Source organism: Poecile atricapillus, chromosome Z, assembly GCF_030490865.1.
Source record: "Poecile atricapillus isolate bPoeAtr1 chromosome Z, bPoeAtr1.hap1, whole genome shotgun sequence".
Lineage (NCBI taxonomy): Eukaryota > Metazoa > Chordata > Aves > Passeriformes > Paridae > Poecile > Poecile atricapillus.
In genome coordinates, this window is record NC_081289.1 from 107987440 (window position 1) to 108008443 (window position 21004).

General features: G+C 37.2%; 1 protein-coding gene across 10 annotated transcripts in view; it reads left to right on the top strand.

The window, feature by feature from the left end:
• Nucleotides 1-20359, top strand: part of AGTPBP1 (ATP/GTP binding carboxypeptidase 1) — a 61058-nt gene extending 40699 nt beyond the window's left edge. For 5 of the 10 annotated variants that reach the window (XM_058864488.1, XM_058864485.1, XM_058864490.1 and 2 more), the window contains exons 25-27: nucleotides 485-661; nucleotides 5865-6025; nucleotides 19640-20359. In XM_058864488.1, the coding sequence (XP_058720471.1) occupies nucleotides 485-661; nucleotides 5865-6025; nucleotides 19640-19817 (516 nt within the window). In that variant the 3' untranslated portion in view covers nucleotides 19818-20359. The other 5 variants (XR_009280698.1, XM_058864493.1, XM_058864491.1 and 2 more) reach the window with 5 other exon arrangements.
• Nucleotides 20360-21004: the final 645 nt, after the last annotated feature.

The window sequence follows — 21004 nt, forward strand, 5'->3', positions numbered from 1 at the left end:
ATGCTTGAAGTGACATATGCACCTCGGCTTTGCTGAATACAAATGGATTTTATGTATTAATAAAATACTGCTTTTGTTAGTTCTGTAAATGAGATTTCTGAAGCAGTCTGCAGTTGAATTAAATATTTATGTGGCATATGTGTGCTTAATTTGAGCAATCTTAGCTTGGTGAGTTAGGAGGGATGGCAATCAGCTGAAGAATTCTCTTGTATCCTGATCCTTATTCAAATGACTAGCACTTTTAGTGACTGCACCTGAAAAAAGGGATTTTAAAAGCTAGGAAAAGCCCTGAAGTCACTGTCACTTGCAGACACTGAGTTTTGAAAACTCAAGATGGAGAATTGTTTCTTTCTTGTATTTTTTTTATTTCAAACGACACCAAAATTTCTGGTAACAGTTTGTGATTATATGGTCCCTTTTCACCTCCCTCTATATGAGAAGTAAAAGAATCAATCACTGTATTTTTCAAATTGCTGTCCTGCAGGCACTCCCCAGGATCCTGAGTCACACTGCCCCTGCATTCTGCATGGGCAGCTGCAGCTTTGTAGTGGAAAAGTCTAAGGAATCTACAGCACGAGTTGTTGTCTGGAGAGAGATAGGAGTACAAAGGAGCTACACAATGGAAAGCACGTTGTGTGGATGTGACCAGGGCAAGTATAAAGTAAGAGGATACATCGGTTCAATATTTCTTACTGTTTAGTTTCTTCCCTTTGCATCGGTATCTTATTCTGTAACCCTGCTTGCTAAATTCTTGCTTGCTTTAAGCTTCTGAAACCTTTTAAGGTCTGTGTACACTAATGCTAGGATGAAATGATACAATTTTCAACTTTGTAGGTTGCATAGCAGTTGTGCTTATGGGCTGTTTTAACAAGATTAATATTAATCATTGCTTGTAACACATGGGTATGCATGTAGTTAAAGAAACCCAGAACTCTTTTGTCCAGCAGATTGTTAGAACTGGGTAGTAGTAATGCCGATACTATAATAAACATTTCCTTTACATATGGCCATTTCAGACTTCACCATGGCAGATCATGGCTCTTCAACAGATATCTAGCAGTGTCCCTTAAAGAATTTTCCCATAAAGCTGTGGAAACGGGCTTAAAAATCAAAACTCTTTTGGGTTACCAGCACTACAAATTACACATCATCTCTGAACTCACATAGGTGTGTGGCTTCTTGACTTAAAATTTGCTTTCATTTTCCCTCCTTGAAAAGTGTTAACAGAGCTGTGTGAAAACAAAAGGTGACCCTTTTGGTAGTGTCTCACTGCTAGATAGCAGGCATGGAAGAAGTGGAGTTCCTCTGCTTGAAAGTTGAGTTTAGGAAAGCTAATCAAGAAAATGATCATAAATGTCAAATAAGGTGCTTGACAGAAAGCGGATCAGAAGTCTGGGAGGGCCAAAACAAAAAAAAAAGAGTTGAAACATGATATATTCAGTATATTAATGTATGCTCCAACATCTGTGCTTATATCCCTAGACAGTAGGAAGACAGATACTTTGTCCAGAATTTCAGTAGGCCTGTAAGTACTGCATTTTGTCAATTAACAACAGATGCATTCCTGCTGTTGTCAGAATATTCCTCAAGTGACATTATTATTGAGCTCATAGAAAGATAACTCACCCAATTTGCTTATTTAGAAATTTTGAAAATATTCTTAAACGGACTCTCATGGCTTTAGCAGTGTTTCTATGGGAAGTACTTATGAGAAGTGAATTGAAGATGCTTTGTGGACAAACTTTCAAGATGCTTAAACATCCAAAGCTACTCTTCAATAATGAAAGAACAAAATGGCTGAATTCTGTGGAAGAATCATTTACTCAAGGGAAGGGCATTCTTTTATGTCATATAAACTAACTGATGAGACTCAATTACTGTTCTGCCATTCATTTTATGGAGTAAAGTGATTTGTCATGACTCAGAGCTCTTAGTCATCTTCTGAACATACAGGAAAATTCTTAATTTTCTCTTCACTATAATAATGCTCTGACTTACTAAGGAAATATATCTAAAAAATCAAGGTGACTGGACTTAAGCAAAAAGCTGCATTTCTCCAGTGAGAATATAGAAGAGATGAGAAGGCTTAAGCTCAGGGTTTGGGCGGGGGGGGAGGCACTTTTGTTCTGTTGTTGGTTTATTCTTGGGATTTGTTTTGTGGAAAGAGTAGGGGCAGTAACTCTGTCAATAAACTTGTGTTATAAATTAGATTACATATGTCATAATATGTTATTCCAAAACAGAGAGAGGTTGAACTATAGAAATTCCCTTTCCTCCTACTTCCCGTCCTAAAGAACATGAGAATTCTGATCTGAGAGATGGAAACATAAAGGTCTGAAACACTTGCTAGTCTCATTTTCGTTTGAGATCCTTGCTGAATTTTTTTCCAAAGCATGAGGACAATTACTTTATGATTTGGATCTTTGCGAAAAGAATACAGAGTCTTTGCCAAAGCTGACCATAATTTTTCTTTTTATTCTAATTTATTTTACTTGTACAGTGATGAATCTAGACTATTTTTAGCCAGGAAGCTGTTCAGCTAAAGTTAGCTATTCTTACCTCAATTTAGGATCTCTGGTGACAGAGTTGTCTCTGGAAGCAATTTTTTTTGAGCTGGTCACATGGAATCATTGTAGTCTATTGACAGTAAGTGCTGCAAATATAGGTCAATGATCTGTGATTCAAGATGTGGAAAAACAAACTTGCAGGTGTAAGGATTCTCCAGGATCTACTATGAAGCATAATTAAGATGCCAGACAAAAGTACAATGTCTTCAATGACTCATGCCACCTGAAAACAGAAATCAGTGTCTTTCCTGATCGGAGATTAATACATTTGGGAGTATTGCTTGACTTTTAAGTTAATTGAAAAGATCCTGTTATCTGGCAATCTTAAGACACACATAAAGAGAAGACTGCAGGAAATAAAGATTTAGTTAACAAATTTCTCAGAAACCATGATTTTTTGGTCTCTAGAATTCAAGGTCTCAAAAATGATTATTTCATTGTAACCTCTGCTGAATAAGAAATCAGAAGACCTACATGATATTTTACTGTCCAATTGACTTCTCCAAATCTTCATATGGCTGTTTTATTAAGTACATATTATAGGAATATTCTTCTCCACTTGAGGTCACAGTCTGCTGTGCCTTTGCTTTGTATCTTTTTTTTCAAGTAGAAAATTTAATCACTGAGATATTCGACTGATATGAAGGTACCTTCATGACATGCTTAGTAAGGAAGACTAACACTTCATTTAAAATCTTATTGTTTTGAAAAAAATTGTATAAGGTATAGAGAAAAAGAAACTAAATTTAGATTTTTTAAAAAAAGAAGCTACGTAGAGATGTTTTAAAAGCAATGCCTGTATCATGTATCAACTTTAATAGGCCTCAGTTAAAGGTACTAGAACAACAGTGGAAGATTATTAGAAGATAAAGAAAAGGAGTAGAATCAAGGCTTCAGTGAAAATAAACTTGACCTCATAAACTTGACACCTTAACAAGGGAAACTGATGATGATGATGATGGTTGAACCAGACTTTGGATCTTGTTTCATGGAAATGAAGAGGTTTGGCTGATGGAAGAATCAATTAAGAAATTTGGTATTTGGCATTTGTGTGATATTACATTCTCCCTTATGATTAAAAGAAATGAAAGAAGCAAATCAAGATTCGGCATGAGGCTTTTACCACAACTGTGTAGACCCTTCAGTGTAGTAAGTTCAAAATTTATTCTTCAGGTGTTTCCCGATTACCCACCTCCAATCTGATCCATTTAGGTTTCTCTTTAGTTACATCCTTTTTCTGCTGTGCTAAAAATAGCAGCTACGGAACATGCGCACGCTATTTATCTTTATAACAATTGTCTTTGCACTTTCCTTCATGCTGTACTCTTGTCCTTTTTCAACTTAGAGACACTCCTGTTAGACATAGCCTGTCTTTGAGGAACCTGCCAACTAACGATAAATTCTTCAGCAACAAATGCAGATGGTAACTGGAAAACCACCAGGCTGTGCACATTAGTAATCTGTGTAACAGTGAGATTACTGTTACCTTTCTCCTTCCTCTTCTACATACTTGTTGCCTCTTGACCTTAATGTTATTTTAATCTCTTTGGGGCAGGGACTGTGTCTTCCTGTGATTAGCGTAGTGGAGCCCCAGCTATGACTGGGGTCTTCGAAAGTTAATGATGTGCAAACAAATAGAAAACAAAGCCAAAAAATTGGCCTCTGTGGATAAGGTACTGCACTGAGTGAGGAGAATTGATTTCTGTTCCCAGCGGGGTCAGTGACATGCTGTGAGACACTGTGCAAATCGCTTCAACCCTCTCTGCCTCCATTTCTCCATCAGTACAGTGAGGATAATTCTTCCTTTATTAATAAGTGCTTTGAAACCTACAGCACAAAAGCATTATAAAAGAGGTAAGTAGTATTACTATTAAGAATAATACTCAAATATGCAACTCTTGTTCACTGCTAACAGGTTTCAGTACCATTTGGCCGGAGGATGGCACTGTTCAGAATCATGGATATAGCTTTATCTTTCTTGTTACCAAAAAGAAGCTTGTTTATGAGTACTACCAAGGCAAAAAACTCAGAAGAAAATCAAACTTTTCTTCTTTTAAATATGTTCAATACAGCACATGGAGAATGTGTGGGCTGTACCATTTCTGAAGCAACATACTTTCTTTTAAACTGTGCATTTTAAAATGCAGTGTCAGTGTGGCAATACATACAAAGCTTGTGTGGGTTTTTTTTCCCAGCTTTTGGTAAAAAAAATTCCTGCTTCATTTTTTTTTTTTGCCTCTTTTGTACTTGTTGTCTTAGCTTACCACCAATTCTGGCTCTTCTGTTTTCCTGTTTGTTTTGTCAAAGCTTCTTTTTAACTTATCTGTGTATTAAGGGGCTTAGAACATCCAAGCTAAAATCCTTTCAAATTCTCCAGAGATACAGAAATTGCAAAGGGGGAAATTGAGTTGAGTTGAATTTGCTAGTGTATACACAGTTAGTACTAGCTAATTGCATAACTGTTGAGGCTCAGTCTAGATTACTCTTCTTTCACAAAGTAGTTGAGGTTAGAGGCTATGTCCCTATATACTGCACTTCTGGCTAAATTAAAAGCGTGGAATTACCTGACGGGAGGGTTTATCGGATATGTAAACTTGAAGAGCATTGCACAACTTCCGTCTTGCAACTAGTCTTTTCACAGGACAATGCCTGGCTATATAATTCAAGGAAAATTAATAATTCAAGAAAAGAGCTGTGACTTTTGAGAATTTGTTTGTTAGTTTTAATTACTAAGTAGGTGAATAAATGCTTTCAGAATTAACACATGTAGCCTCTAGCTTATAGGTGGGGAAGAGACGTCTGTCTTATGGAGTAGCTGTTGCCTTAGATAGTCTTACCTATGTGTTAAAACATAGCAATGAACTTTATCACAGCTATGATATTCTCTCTTTTTTTTAATTCTGATTGATGGAATTTATGTTGAGGAATCTTATATTTTAAATTATTTATATAAATCTTGTCTGAAATTTTTAAAAATAATTTATACTTATGAATCTAGACATTGTCTCTCTTTTAATGTTACTGGGAAAAGGTTTGTTAATATTGGTGTGGTAGAAATGTAAACTATGAAGCTCCTAAAAATGTGGATGTGTCTGTTCAGCCTTTGAGGAGTCTTGTAGAAATTCCTGAGTCTTCTCTGATACTCTTTCTAAGTGCTTGTTCTACAATTCTGATTTGTTCTGTTTTTAAAGCAAGAAAATGTATTAAATAAAGTAAGAAAATATTAATCAAAAGAGTTATTCTGGGGGTGTCCATCTGCATGTACCTATTTTGTATTTTTGAATCTTTTTAAATTAGGGGTTGCAGATAGGTACCAGAGAACTGGAGGAGATGGGAGCAAAGTTCTGTGTTGGCTTGCTGCGTTTAAAAAGGATGTCATCACCTTTGGAATACAATCTGCCTTCTAATCTGTTGGATATTGAAAATGAGCTGATTGAGTCAAGCTGTAAGGTGACAAGGTAGTACACTTTTATTATATTAACTTTTCTTTCAGGAAAAAAATTGCTTTGTTTCTCAAGTGGTGTAAAGATTCTTCCAAAAATATTCTCCCACTCACCAAAAATGACAATGGTGTGTTGTGATCTGTTACTGTAACAATAAACTGAATATGTTGGAGACCTGTTGGCTTTAAACTTTAAAAAAAACCAATACAGACAGACTGTATGTCACATTCGTTGCTGGGATAAACACTAGCAACTTTAATGTAATTGGGGAGTTATTACAGGCCGTAAAATTAAGTAGTAGGTCTTAGGTCTCAATTGTCTCTTTCCAAGTTGGTTTTTTTTTGTTGTTTTTTTTTTTTTTTTTGACTTGCTGTGGTATTAAAAATGTGTTTAAACAGACTTAAAGTGTTTAAACAGACGTAAAGTGCATGAGTTAAAGCACTAAGAACTGTAAGTATTTCTTCCAAACTTTATTTTTCTTGTTTCTTCTCTGGTGGAGATATATAACAAGTCTTGAAGAATTTAAAACATATGAAATATTTTGGGTCACAAAAGAAATTTATATGCTCAGAAGCCAGGTTACTAAGTTGCCAGATCTTAAAGCTATATGGATATAGAGATAGGATTGCAAATGTATGCATACATTACATTTTTCCATTCATATAATTCATCACTGAAGTATCCACATGTACGTGGTACCTAAGGATGGACAGCAAATAAGTGATTTCAAATGTACAAGCATACTTTTCTGAAAATGTGGCTGATAGACTAATAAAGCTGAGTTCCAGACTTGAACTGGAATGAAAGAACTTTTCATTGGAAAGGAGTAAGGTTTACATGGTATAGTTTTTCTACTAATATTGGCTCTAGCTCCAATCTGGCTAAGGTAATAAAGTGGAAATTTGGGGAAAAAATGAGATTCGTTACTGCTTTTGGACAGCTGAAGCAAGGAAGTACTTGATAGTGAGACTTACACTGGATGTTCGATAAATAAGTAATTTATCTGTAGACCATGAAAACCTAGCAGAGCTATGGGAGGGCATCTGTGACACCCTGTGACTGGGAAATAATGTTTATTTCCCTCATTCACACCCAGCAGTGTTACTGGAATGCTGAGTATTGAGAGAAACCAGAGCTTGTTTACAGATAATAATGAAAAGTGAAGCATAAGCTTAAAGGTGGTAAGAGCAATAACAACAGGAGGATCTCTTAGGAAAGTGGTTAAAAGCGTATGAATAGTAATTTTGATATGCTGGCTCCAGTGATGGTTAGATTCCCCCCAGTATCATTTGCTCACTAGTTGAATGTCAGGATGTTTGTAATGACTGAAATTTTACTGTCAGAAAAAGTTTCATGCTTGGTTAAAGCTGAGTTAGTGATTCCTGGAAAAGAGAGTGTCAGAAGGTGGGTTTGGGGTAACCAAAGAAGAACTTCTTTAAAGTGTATAAGTAGTAAAAGAAATTTTAGGGGAAATACAGGCCCACAGATGAATGGCGCGGGAGCCCTGGTGCCACAGGTCATGTAAAAGGTACTGATTGGCTTCTTCATCTTAGTGTTTACGAGAAAGATGAGCTCTGGGTATGCTAAGGACCCAGACTCTGGGGAAGGATTGGAGCAAGGAAAGCTTACCCATGGTGGGAAAGGAACAGGTGTCAGAGAATACCTAAGCAAGCTAGCCTTACCAAAGTCCAGAGGTCCTGATAAGATGCACCCACAAGTACTAAGGGATCTCACTGATGTCACTGTGAGGCCATTAAATAATTTTTGAAGGATCACAGTGACTGGGACAGGTGCTTTTGAAGAGTGAAGGAAATCAGATGTCTGGCCAGATGTCTTCAGGAAGAACAAGGAGGAGAATCCAAGGAATTACGGGCTGCTCAGTCTCACTGTGATCCCTGATAAGGTGATCAAACAACTAATCCTGGAAAGTATTTCCAGCTACTTGAAGAGGAGGTGTTCATGAGTAGTCAATGTGATCCTTCTCCTCTCCTCACCACTGGCGAAGCCTGCATATCTAGAGGATTGTGTTGTTTAGTACAATAGTGTCATGGACATGCTGGAGATAGTCCAGTGAGGAGCTCCTAAGATAGTGAAGGGGCTGATGTACCTCCCACAGGAAGGAATGCTGGGAGAGCAGGGTCTGTTAGTCTGGAGTAGAGAAGGCTCAAGAGGTGTATTATCAATGGATACAAATACCTGAAGAGAGGTTGTAAAGAAGGTAAAGCCAGTCTCTTTCCAGTGGTATCTGCTGACAGGCTAAGGTCACAAGCCATAGAGGAAATTGCAGTCACCGTTATATATATATAGAGGGGTGCCCTAGTTTTGGCCAGGACAGGGTTAATTTTTTACCATAAGCAGAAAGAGGCCTGGCCAGACCCTACTGTTATTTGATACCATCTCACATCACTTGTCAGGGACTGGAGTACGAGACTCCCTCATTTCTGGTCAGGGTGGGGGGAGAAAAACTGTGGCAGGTGAAGAGTCTGGTATTGTTGCACTTTCTATGTGAATCATTTTGTTGTGTTTTACCTTTTGTTATTAATGTTGCTGTTACTCTTTTTTTTCTTCTCTCATTGCTGCTTCCAGTAAATTGTTATCTCAACTTGTAGTTCCTCCAGTTAACTCCATTCCCAGAGGAGGAAGGAGAAGGGGGTGGAGCAAGTGAGCAGCATCTGGTTCAGTAGAGGCTTGGTGGGGTCACTGGACCACAGCAAATGGTTACATATTTATATTTGTTGTGAGGATGCACAAACAGTGGAACAAGGTACCTGTGGACGATATAGTCTTACCCCTGTAGGGGTAAATAGGGGATATTTGAAAGCTGTCTCAGTGTGGTCCTCAGCAAGCTGCTGTAAGTAGCCCACTAGAGCAGGGGTGTTGGACAAAATTACCTCCTGAAGTCTCTTTCAAGCTCAGCCATTCTGTGAAAAGAAGGAAAAGTCTTCAAGTATTTTCTCAAAAGGTATTGAATGCTGGTGTTTTGAACCCTTCAAATTTGAGTGCTAGTGCCGGTAATTAGAACACAGGGTTCTAAAAATCACAGATTAGTTTCATTTGTCTCTCTGAGAAGTTAAGCAGCCAAGATCCTGTTCCCTTGGCAGTTGTGTCATATATGCCCTCCTGGTTCCATCCAGCAGAAGGTTAGATTTTGCAGTAGTTAGCAGGGATGTTAATCTATACCACCTCAAATCATTGTCAGGCACAGGGGGAAGGGACTCTCCAGGGAATAAGGGTTTTCTCACAGCAGAGAAAACATGGCAGACAGAGCAATCTGGTATTGTTTATTGTTGGGGGCTTACTCTGTGGATCATTTCTTATATCTTTTGTTATTAATATTTTTGCTGTTACTCTTCAGTTTCTTATCCCATTGCTGGTTCCAGTAAATTTTTCTGATCTCAAACTTTTGTGATCTCTGCCTTTTGTCCCTCCAATTGGCAGGGAGGTGAAGTGACACATGGTTTTACAGGAATACTGAATTGAATACTACTATTCCTAGACCATGATACACGCTTTAATAATGTTTTAAATATATTTTTTAATACTTTAATTATATATATATAATATGTCAATTATATTATATATTAATATATATTTAATATCAGTGTTAAATATATTAATTATAGCATTAATTATATTGTTTTATATTTCTTAATAAGTATATATTTTGCAATTCTTCCATAAATAAAGACTGGCTGTTAAGCAGTTTCATTTGACATCTACTGTGGATGGTCTCTAAATGATAGCCTTTCAGCCAGCACATGTGTTTCTTGAGTTCCTCAGGTGCAGCATGTTTAACTTGGAAATTGTGTCTACACCATCTTACACCTATTTATCATGGTTTTTTTTGGTTTTGTTTTTTTTTGCAGCTACAATTATATGTTAATAAGACTATAATATTTTTTCCCATTTGTGTTATATCACTGTCAATTTTATTAGAACTAAAGCTTCCGTGTAAATATGTCTCTTTCAAATATTAAACTTCAGTTACAGCATTTTGAATCAAGATGTGGTTGTGAGCAATTAATCCATGAGGGTGGCATTGAAAAACAGCCCCAGATTTCCATGTAACTATATTACTGGCTGCCTCAGGCATGAGATCTCAATCTTCTGTTGTGTCTTGGGAGAAAGTTAGCATCCTAGTTGACAGGTAGCTAGTGGCTATTCTGTGGGAAAAAAGTTACGTGCTGGATTTGTTTGTTAATGTTACTTATGGGAGATTTTCCTTACAAGAGGAATGTCATTATTGAACTGAGGAATGTCATATCATACACAAGTCACTCTCCTTAGTATCTGCTAGAAAGCTGAAGACACATCAAAAACACTTTAGTATCAGAATGGGATAAGAAAGGGTGAAATGTTATGTTTGCTTTCTGTTTGATAGCAAACTTGCATAATGCTAGATGAGAAAAGGAACAAATGGAAACACATAGTTTGTTTTAATGTTATGAAATAAAGCAAATCCTGGTATATGAATAGTTTGAACTTCGTTTTGAACCAGCTAAAGTGCTTCATTGATCCAGCTATCTCTAGAAAGTTATTATGTATGAAAATTAATTGCATTTGAACCATGCTGGGGCAGGGGGAAACAGCCTCTGGCTTGATTTGTATTTCATTGCTAGGAGTGGCACAGGGACTGTTTTAGCCTCGATTTTTCAGAAAGCACTGATAAAAGAAATCAATAGAAACAGTAAAATATAAACCAGAAAAATACACAGCATTAAATGAGAAATTAGGTACATTGCTCTCAGTATTCACTTATTTCACTCTGTGTGAGAATCTATGATGCAAAAACTGAATGTGAGAATTCCAACAATTTAATTTAAAATATGGCATTAAGACTGAAATGTGTTGTGTATTTGTGCCTGGGTTTCTGAGCAATCTGGTGTCCTTGCCCACAGCAGGGGGATTGTTAAGGTCCCTTCCAACTCAAGCCATTCTGTATTTCTATGATGAACAAGAAACTACAACGTTTTTCACAGAACCTTTACTATTAGCAATAAAAGTACCATATAATATTTAAGTTTGCACATTACCTTCTTTTATTCTTTGCCAAAGGGATCAATACTGCCATAGGTGGAATTAAGAGGTGGTCCCATTCATTTGTTGCCAGAGGCTCAGAAGCAGAATTTTGCTGTATACCTTAGGCCATATTAAAAAAAATCTTGTCAGCCAAGGTGTGCATTTATTCTTCACTTGAATGGTGGAAATATACAAAGAGACTCTGTCAAGCAAAGTTTATAAAGCTGATTTCTATTCTTCTTCAGAGACAGTCATGGGTAAGAATATAGTCATACAATTTCTGGTTTTATCTGCCCAAACATTAATTCTCACTGTTCCATTACTATAAAATAACTGCTTATACTTTCTTTATACTCACATGATTTGCTGCTTTTTACTTGTCATTACAGAAAAATGAGAAGCTACCTACAGAAAAAGCAGGTAAAAAGTTAATCAATAGAAAGTATAAAACATAATATTTTTAGACAACTGTAGCATTCTTTTAGGGTTAGAGTAGAGCAATTACTAAGATTGTGGTTATCTCCTTTACTTTTGGATATTACTGTTATTACTTTTTACCAAAGCAGAGTTTTAATGCTTTAGAGACTAAGCAGGCAAGTTTAAACATAGAAGCACTGGTTTTATTTTTGGCAAATGATTTTGAGAGTTTCTCAAATCCTTTTTGGTTTTCCAAGTTGTAACTACAATGACCAAGTACATGTTAATATTTTAGAATATATTGCCAGTACTTCATTACACATAGGCTGAATTTGCATGAGTTCATTTTGAACCATGTCTGAAACAAGAAAAATAAAGCAATAAGTAGATTTATTTCCCTCTGGCAGTGAACTTTAACATTTTATGTGATTAATTAAGCACTTAATTTTTCTTTAATTATTTCCAACCCATTTGACAGTGTTTTCATCTGTGCTTTCATTCCAAATGGAAAAGATTAGACTAAATGTAATACTAGTCTTTTATTGAGAATTATAGTTGTTGTGCTGACAGGTTTGATGGGGCCTGTATGTAATGAAACAAAAAACATATAAAACGCAGTCATAACTGTTTCGACATAGCAGACTTATCCTCTGCTCAAAAACTTGACTACTTTGGAAATTCTAGTTCATTTCAATGATTCTTTTGAGGCTCATTGGTGTGTTCTAGAACATGGTGTTTTTGTGTTTGTTAATTTGATTTAATTATAGCAGAGAAGCAGACTGACCTTTGGGACCCAGTATGTCTAGAAAATGGTAGAAAAAGCAGACAGCCAGAAGGAGCTGTGGGGAGGGAAAAACTTGATGAAAAATCCATTTCCTGCACTTAGTCTTACACTTGAGAAAAAACATCAGACTGGTGAGGCAAGCAGTGAGGGTATGTATATGCAGTGGGATTGTGTGCAAAGTCTTGCAAGGGATTTCTGTCTAGGCTGTCAGATAGAAACTGGTTTTGTCCTATTTTATTTCTCTCCCTCTTAATAACTTTTAAATTTTGCCCAGACATCTGTATAATCCTAATCTTCTTCACCTGGGAATAAAGGTTTTTTCCTTCTTATTCTCATACAGGGTTGGAGCTTTTCTTGGCCTTTATTCCAGTACCTTAGAAGTACAGCTTTGTTAAAAAAAAGGCATCTTATACTGCAGCTTTTGTCCAGTCTGTCCCATTCCAAATATTGGAAGAAAAAGCTATTAAAAATCAGATTCAGAATTCCACTTGTGAGCTTGGTAGCAGTACCCATGCACCAGGACCTTCCTCTGGCCTCAGTGAAAGCGATTGCTTTTAATTCTTTGTAGCATCAGAGTACTGTTTGTCTTCTCTAGGGCAAAATAAGGAAACTAGTAATCAAGGAAAAAAACCCTGAAAGAACCAGAAAAAAAAAGCGCACGATGAACATCTTATATATATTCATATCCTTCTTTAAGTTTTCTTCTACTTCTGATGATATAATCCAAATACTACTATGGGCTACAGTTAATGATTGATGAATCCCAACTGATTTGATTCAGTTTTGAATTTCATAAAGTGTATTTCATGGTGAGAACACATAGAAGGCGTTGATGTTGCTTGGGATTAAGCTGTGGAGGAAAATTTTGTAACTCTAAATGTGAAGATATTTAAAAATAATAATTAAAGATAAACTAAAAATAATAATTAAAGAGGATTTTATTAAAGAAGGATCCAGCTGTTTATAGCTTAGAAAAGAGTTGGATACATTCTCCCCTTTAGCCTTGTAAATTCCCTTGGTAAAATATCCTTATTGCTTACAAAAAACACATAAGTTAAGAGCAGTTGAGCTGGACAGCACTTGTAGTTGCCTGTGTGATGTTGCCTCCTGCAGCAGGATTGCTAATCTCCAGAAGAAAGGAAAGTATGGAGAAACATTTCCTTTGTGATATTTTGTAACTGTCTGTCTCATCTAAGATTTTTTTTTTTTCCTCCCATGGCAATGCAGTTTTAAAATAAATCATTAGCGCTTCAAAATTCTCCCTCCTTTCCCAACTCCCCAGGTAGCTGTAACTCTCCATACTTGACAGGGAATATTTCTTAATTTTTTGTTGCAAAATTGTAAAATGTATACACATCCCCTGTATAAAGAGTGTCAAAAAATTGCTGGTCTCCATGGGGTTGAAATTGGTAATGGTTACATCTGCCTTGTGGATTAATTTTTCTGTAATTGAGTCTTGGGGTTAATGAAAAATCCAAGTATATCTTTCGTGGGACAATTAAAATATTATTTTGAAAACAATATACCTTGTTTGTGAAAAGGTTTATTAAACTTTAATATGTTTGGAGCATTAATGTAAATGAAAAACACATAGAACACATTGTAAGATGTTATCATTTAAAAAAATTAAATGGGAGTCATAGCATGGCTTGGATGGGAAGGGATATTAAAGATCATCTGATTCTAACCCACCTGGCAGGGACAAGGATGCAACCCACATGATGATGTTTCTCACAGTCCCATCCAACCTGGCCTTGAACACTTCCTGGGATGGGGCATCCACAAATTCTTTGGTCAGTCTGGTTCTAGTGCCTCACTGCCCTCACAGTAAATAATGTCTTCCTAGTATCTATCTAACTCTCTTATCTTTTAGTTTAATAACATTCCTTCTTGTCATATCCCTTTCTGACTGTAAAAAGTCATCCTTCCTCTCTCTTGTGAGTCCTGTTTAGGTACTGGAAAACCACAGTGATGAATCTCTAGAGCCTGAAGAATTCTAGCTCTCTCAGCCTCTCTTCATAGGAGAGATGCTCCAGCCCTCTGAGCAGCTTCGTGGCCTCCTCAAAACTCACTCCAGCAGGTCTATATCTTTCTTATGCTGGGACCCCAGAGCTGGAAGCAGCACTCCAGCTGTGATCTCGGCAGAGCAAAGCAGAGGGGCAGAATCCCCTCCCTCACTTTGCTGGCCACGCTACTTTGGATGCAGCTCAAGATACGGTTGGCTTTCTGGGCTGCAAGCTCTCATACTATTGACTCAATGTCCAGCTTCTCATCCACAGGGCTTTGCAGGATTGCTCTCAATGACCTTTTCCCAGACTGTTCTTATGTCTGGAATTGCCCTGATCCAGTTACGGACCCTTGCCCTTGAACTTGTTGGACTTCATGAGGTTCTTGTGGGCTCAGTTCTTAAGTTTGTTCCTTTGGATCTCATCCTGTCCTTCTGTTGTGTCAACTGCACTGCTCACCCTTGTGCTATCTGCAAATTTGCTGCTGGAACACTTGACCTTACTGTCTGTGTCATTGAGGAAGGTCTTAAAGGACCCTGGTCCCAAGACAGAGCCCTGAGCAGCCCCGCTTGTCACCAGCCTCCATGTGGACGTGAAGCCTCGGATCAAAACTCTGGCTGCATCTATCCAGGCAATTCCTTGTCTATCAAACAGTCCGCTCATCAAATCCACATCTCTCCAGTTTGGAGATAAGCATGTCATAAGAGACCACATTGAAGTCCTTACAGAAGTCTAGGTTGATCTTCTCATGTTGACTGTTGTACTCATTCCATCATAGAAGGCCATCGGATTGGTAAGACAGGATTTGCCCTTAGTTTCCAGGTGTGGGGAGAACACTGTCTGTGCTCTTGATCCCTTCAATATATTTCCAAGAGACATGAAATCCCTTTTGGTATTTCACGGTCTCATTGTTGCAGCCTCATTCAGCCCTACATGAAAGAGTAGGAGTGGTTGCTAATCCTCTGGTTTTACCAGCCTTACTAGCCTCTTTGTAACATGATGAATGTGGCCCTGATAGGCAGTAAATCTTGCTAGAGAGATTGGATGGTAAATGGCTGCTTCCATGCATGTTAGCAGGGATTCTCCAGTAATTACCATGCTTCATGCACTTTTGTTGGCACTCATTCTCATATGAATGGTGGATTGTACCAGTTTTATAGCACTGTCCTTTTCTTCTTGACTACTTATTGTGGAGTTTTCTCCTCCCAGCCTCATAGTGTCATATTTGTTACACAGGGGCAATTCAGTAGCAATGGGGAGAATCTTTCTTTCACTCAAAGCAGATATAAGAGTCCAGTCTCCCTTGCCTTACAAATCAACTAAGCCTACCTCAGGGCTGGGTGCTAATGTACCTTCTGTTTCCAAAGTCATAAAGCAGCACTGTCTCAGCCTGTGTCAGTGCATAATCCCGTACATCAGTCTCCTGCTTGGATTCCCAGATAGTATGCTTTCTGATGAGCTCCTCGCACAACATGGCAACCTGCACAAGAGGCAGGTTATCTATCTGGGCACACTTGCACCCGTGACACCTACCTCTGCCTTCAGGGCCCAGGAGGACTTTCAGATTATGGAGTGTCCTGCAGCTGAGAGTCCAGGTAGCTCTTTTAGTCTTCAGCAAGTCTGTTCAGGTCTAGACATATACCCAAGCTGGCTGTGGTCTCTCTTGGTTTTAGCCTGAGAGCTGCAAAGTGTAGATGCCATTTTTGTTATAGAAGACTGCTCTCCCTTTCTCCCCCAGCAGAATTAAGTGGCCTTTTCTGTGTGCCCTTCCTGGAAAACCGCTGCGCCATGTCCTGACCACGCCACCACACCCTGGTCACTCACACTCTGTGGGGCCATTTAAATCTGCTGGCAACCCTCACACCATGCCAGCCTCACTCATGAGAGCTGGTGGTTCCTGGTGGGTCTCTCTGCTCCTACTCATGTTTCTCTGACTGTGGAGGCCCTGCCCAGCTTTTTCTAGCGCTCAGCCCTCAGAACTTGCCGTGGCTGTCACACCAGTTGCTGCTACCACTGCTGTGTGTGCCTGGCTGACTTCAATAATTAATGTTTTAATTAGTAATTAAAATACATTTTAGAAAATTATTGTATTAATTCCTAAATTCAGTGTATTCAGTGGCAGGTGATGAAGAAAATATTCTTTTAAATAGAAGAGATATTCTTAAAGTTCTTCATAAACTTGAAGACCATAGTATTATATCAGGTGTATTAATCAGGCATTTAGGAATTAATCTTTTTACCCATGAAATGTTGTTTAGGTAAGATACACAGAACTTCAGAATTGCATATGGTATTCTCTTTTAAAAGCCATGACTTCAAAGAAAATGTGCAGATTGTGGCATCCCTTACATTACAATACTTTTATGTGGGATAAACAACCTCTGCTAACCTGAGAAAAATAATAGCTTCCTTTTAAAAGAAAAAGCAGGAGGTGTAGGAGTAGAGGAAGAAGGATTATTGAGCAAGTTAATTAGAAAGAGCCCAAGGGAAAAGTTAGGAAATTAAAACCCATAGAATCAGCATGACAGCAGCTAAAAATATATTGTTACAAGATACGCTGAGGGTGGGGAGCAGCAGGGAAGCAAATAAAGAATTTGATTAAACAGTAAGACATTTTTTCAGGTATTTGATTTCTCTATTTCATATGATCCAGCCTCAGTAAAAGAGCAGAGTAATAATTACACTTTTCAGATTCATGCTAACCTTTAGAACAGAGATTACTGAAAAGTTATATTCAAGGCTAACATTTGCTACATCAAAAGACAACATGTCATGGGAAAGCAAATATACAAGTGGTATGTGACACAGTTTGGATACAACTTTATGAGGAATGAAAACTTAAGAAAGGGAAAGTGGAAAAAATAGCCTTAGTAAATATTATAGTGATATTTATTTTGAGTAATAAACAATTGAGAAGTCATGGTGTGTTGCTCTGGATGGTAGTAGAAAGCTATTATGAAGCAGATTTCAGAAGCAGTTTTTATTTTAAAGGTTTATGTAGCTTTCTAAGATCTGTTCTAATCTTTGATCTTCTCTAATGGTGCTTCTCCTGAATAGAGAAAATAACATAAAATGTTGGCTTTTGCTTTATTAGATGTGAAACATATCCCTCAGTTCTGGATGTACATTTGCCAGAGCAAATGTCTAAAATGTGTTAGAGCTAACAGGCTGGCTTTTGATGACTGCTCACAGTGCCTGAATTTTCGGAAGTTAAGGGCATACCTATATGTTTAAACATACATGAGTAGGTAAAATAAATTTATACAACTATAAAAAAATGTGTATTGAATAAACATACTTGTGTGGTTTTCAGGATTATATAACATAGGATATATTATATGAAGTGATAAGACACTTTGAAAAGGTGAACTATTTGGTTCCCTTGTGTGTCCAGTTCTTTGTTTTATTTTCCATAAGATAGGTTTTGTTGCTTGCTTTCTCTTAAGAGAATCAGCTATGTTAGTTTGGGATCCAAATAAAGACATTTACTAAAAAAAAAGAAGGTAGAATTTTTGAGAGCTTTACTATTCTAAATTATACCTCACTAAGATGAATTTTTATAAGTGATTACTGTAATGCCTTAAACATCCCATTCTCACTGGTTAAATATTTCTCCTTGTTCATTGTAATTTTCTGTCAGTGTCCAGAACTATTACATAATACTGTGTCAACATTCAGATTCAATGGCTTCATTTCCTTTGAATTACACAGTCTGTTCTCCAACTGAAGTGTGGATTCCTTACATATGAAAATTAATTAATCAGCACCTGTGTTAAGTGATTAGAAGAACAAATTGAAAAATATCTGTGGACTTGTCAGAATGTGGTACATCTGGTGAAGTCCCTTTCATTGTTTCTTTAAATAACTGAAACATTTAAATTTTTAATTTTCCTGATTCCATTCTTCCCTAGAGGAATTGTTGGCAGGTGGTGACTTCCTAGGACAGAATCACTGGATGAAAGCACAAAAAATTTGTATTCCTTTGCTGGTTCTCCCACAGGTGCTTCATGCAAAGCATGTATCCTTATTGTATGTTGGCTTCTCCATATGTGAAATGAATGAGAATTCTTAGCAAAGATCCTGGTTATTTCCTTCACTCTTTGTCTCTCTTAAATGGAAACCGTTTTGTTTTAAACACCCAGTTCATTATCCAACAGTGGGTTATTGCCCTAAGTACTGCTTAAATAACCCATAAAGTATTTTGTTTTGTGGAGCTTTCTGTTTTGCACAGCTGATTGAGTACAGGTTTTTCAGTGAACCATGATGCAGATAGTTTTGAACGTAAACATTTTTTTTCCCCTCTAAGCCAGGGAACAGTTTTTCTCTCGGTGTTTGAATAAACTGTCAACAGTCCAAAATGTTAGAGTGGCCTGTCATTGAGGCTACAGATAGAGGAAGAATACTGTGAAATTTATTTATATTGAATAGAGATAGCATTTCATATTTCATATAAGTGGTGCCACTGAGCTCCTAAAAGGTTTTTAGAAAGAATCAGTGATTAAGAAAATTCATTAAAATTAATATACAAATATTCCTACCAGTTCTGTATGATGTTTCTCAATAAGAACATTCTCACTGTTTTGTATCAGTTCTGTATGATTTGATTATTAGGTAAAATGCATTACAAAACCTTCCTAGGGCTTAAAATGAATGTAAAAACACTTAGGAAGTATTTAGGAGTACTTAGTGCTTTTAAGCAGATAGTTTTTTATGTCCCACGTGAGTAAAACTGGGTCTGGAAAAGACTTTTCTGCCTCCCCACTCACCCCCTTCCTCTGTTCTAGGGAGGCAAGGGGATCAGAAAGTTGTATTTTAACTTTGAGGTGTTAATCCTCTTGTTCTTCAAGGCCATTAGTTAAGGGCATATAGACCATTCTGTGGGCAGATCATCACTTCACTAAATGCATTGCCTCAGAATTCCACGTGTGACAAACTTTAAGTTTTACCAGGATACAAATGTGTGAGAATCTGATAGGAGTTAAGTGATTTGTGTGGGAACTTAATTGTAGGTGTAACCATGACCCCTTGTTCTGTCATCTCTGGTATGTATAAAGTAATTGCTTACAGTGCTTTTCAGTAAAGTGTATGGTTCAATAAAATACAGTGGTTTGTTTATACCCTACAGCAATGGCTCTGTCCTTAGGTAGTTGGACCTAATTTGTTATGGCACATTTGGATAATGAGTTGTATATGACTGACTAACTGGCTCAAAGCATTACAATCATGGGTTTCTCTCAGTTGTTTGACATGCAACTAAAAAGCCAGTCCCGTTTCAGGTTATGCCCCTTTCCTGAGGTAATTTTTGGATTACTGTATGTCAGGAAAGGGACAGGGCACGTGGTCTGAATGTGTTAATCCAAATAATACTTTTAACATGATTCATGGAGTTCTTGTTTGTTATAGCCCCACTACGTACGTTTTGGATGAAGATGAGCCTCGCTTCCTTGAAGAAGTTGATTACAGCGCAGAGAGTAATGACGATCAAGATGTTGAAGTAGCTGATAATGCAGGTGATTATGAGGCAACTAATCAAGATGACGGACTTTCAGACACAGATTCAACAAAGATACTCCTTTCTTGAACCAGCTTTGCTGCCAGTAACAGAAAATAAAGTATCCTGGATTTCCAGTAATATTTCCGTGCTGTTTTCTATAAAGGGGATAAAGCTTCAGTTAACACAAATAACTGGGGCCTGCATAGCTCAAGGACAGTAAATATTTCTGATAAATTTGCATTTGTTTTATTTAAGGAGTTCTGTGTATTCTTTAAGCCCTAAATAGATAAATTTATTTACCAGTTCATTTTCTACTAAATAGTACTGCATGGCATTTTGTGTCCTTAAACCCTATCTTCAGAAAAATGGTTTATAATTTTTAGTGTTTCAAGATACAGAAACAAATTTTTTGTGGTACAGTTCCTTTGAGTTGCTTCCTGAAAAATACAGATGTACAGATTTTCTAAATTAATTTGTGTGTCTGTGTATATGCGCGTGTGTATACTGAGGTGAAGAGGTTATTTTTCAACATTATTTCAATGATACTTGATTGTGTTTGAAGCAATGTAGTGCCTGCTCTGAAACCATTCAGTAATTACTAAATTAAAAGTGAGAACACGATGTATGAATTACACTTGTTTCTTGCTTCTTATGATTATGTGGTTTTGCCACAGTGTTAAGTGAAAATTCTTACTAATGTCTGTTCAGAGTTCAAGAATTTTGCACAGTGACCAAAGCAGACTGTGCTTAGAAGAACTAGACTCTTGTATAAAACTCACCCATAAAATAGGCATGATTTAATTTGAAGAAGTTTTCTTGTTAAGTGTACATGTCTACAGGAAGAGGTCAGGTATGTACACTCTATATATATTCAGCTACACAGCTGCTCTGTTTTTCTTCTTGAATATGCACATAGTTAAAAAATGTTCTCTTTACCAGAGGCACATTAACTATATACCCAATTCAACTGCTTTAAGGGGGATGATGCATTTCAGTTTAAACCTTTTTTGCCTGATTGCAACCTAGTGCTAACTCTGCTCTGATAAGGAGACTGGAGTGCAACTTCCTGAGGTCTCTTCCAGGCTGAATAATTATTCTGTGGCTCTGTATTCTTCATGTTTAAAGTCAAGCTGTCAGGGATGTGTTTTGTACTTCTTCATCTTCTCCTATTGTCTTCTTATTGCCTCTTGCCTCTGCTTAAAATAAGATTTAATAGAGAAATGAAGAAAGTTGTCGTCCATGGTTTACAGAACTGACATGTTTTGCAATGAAAA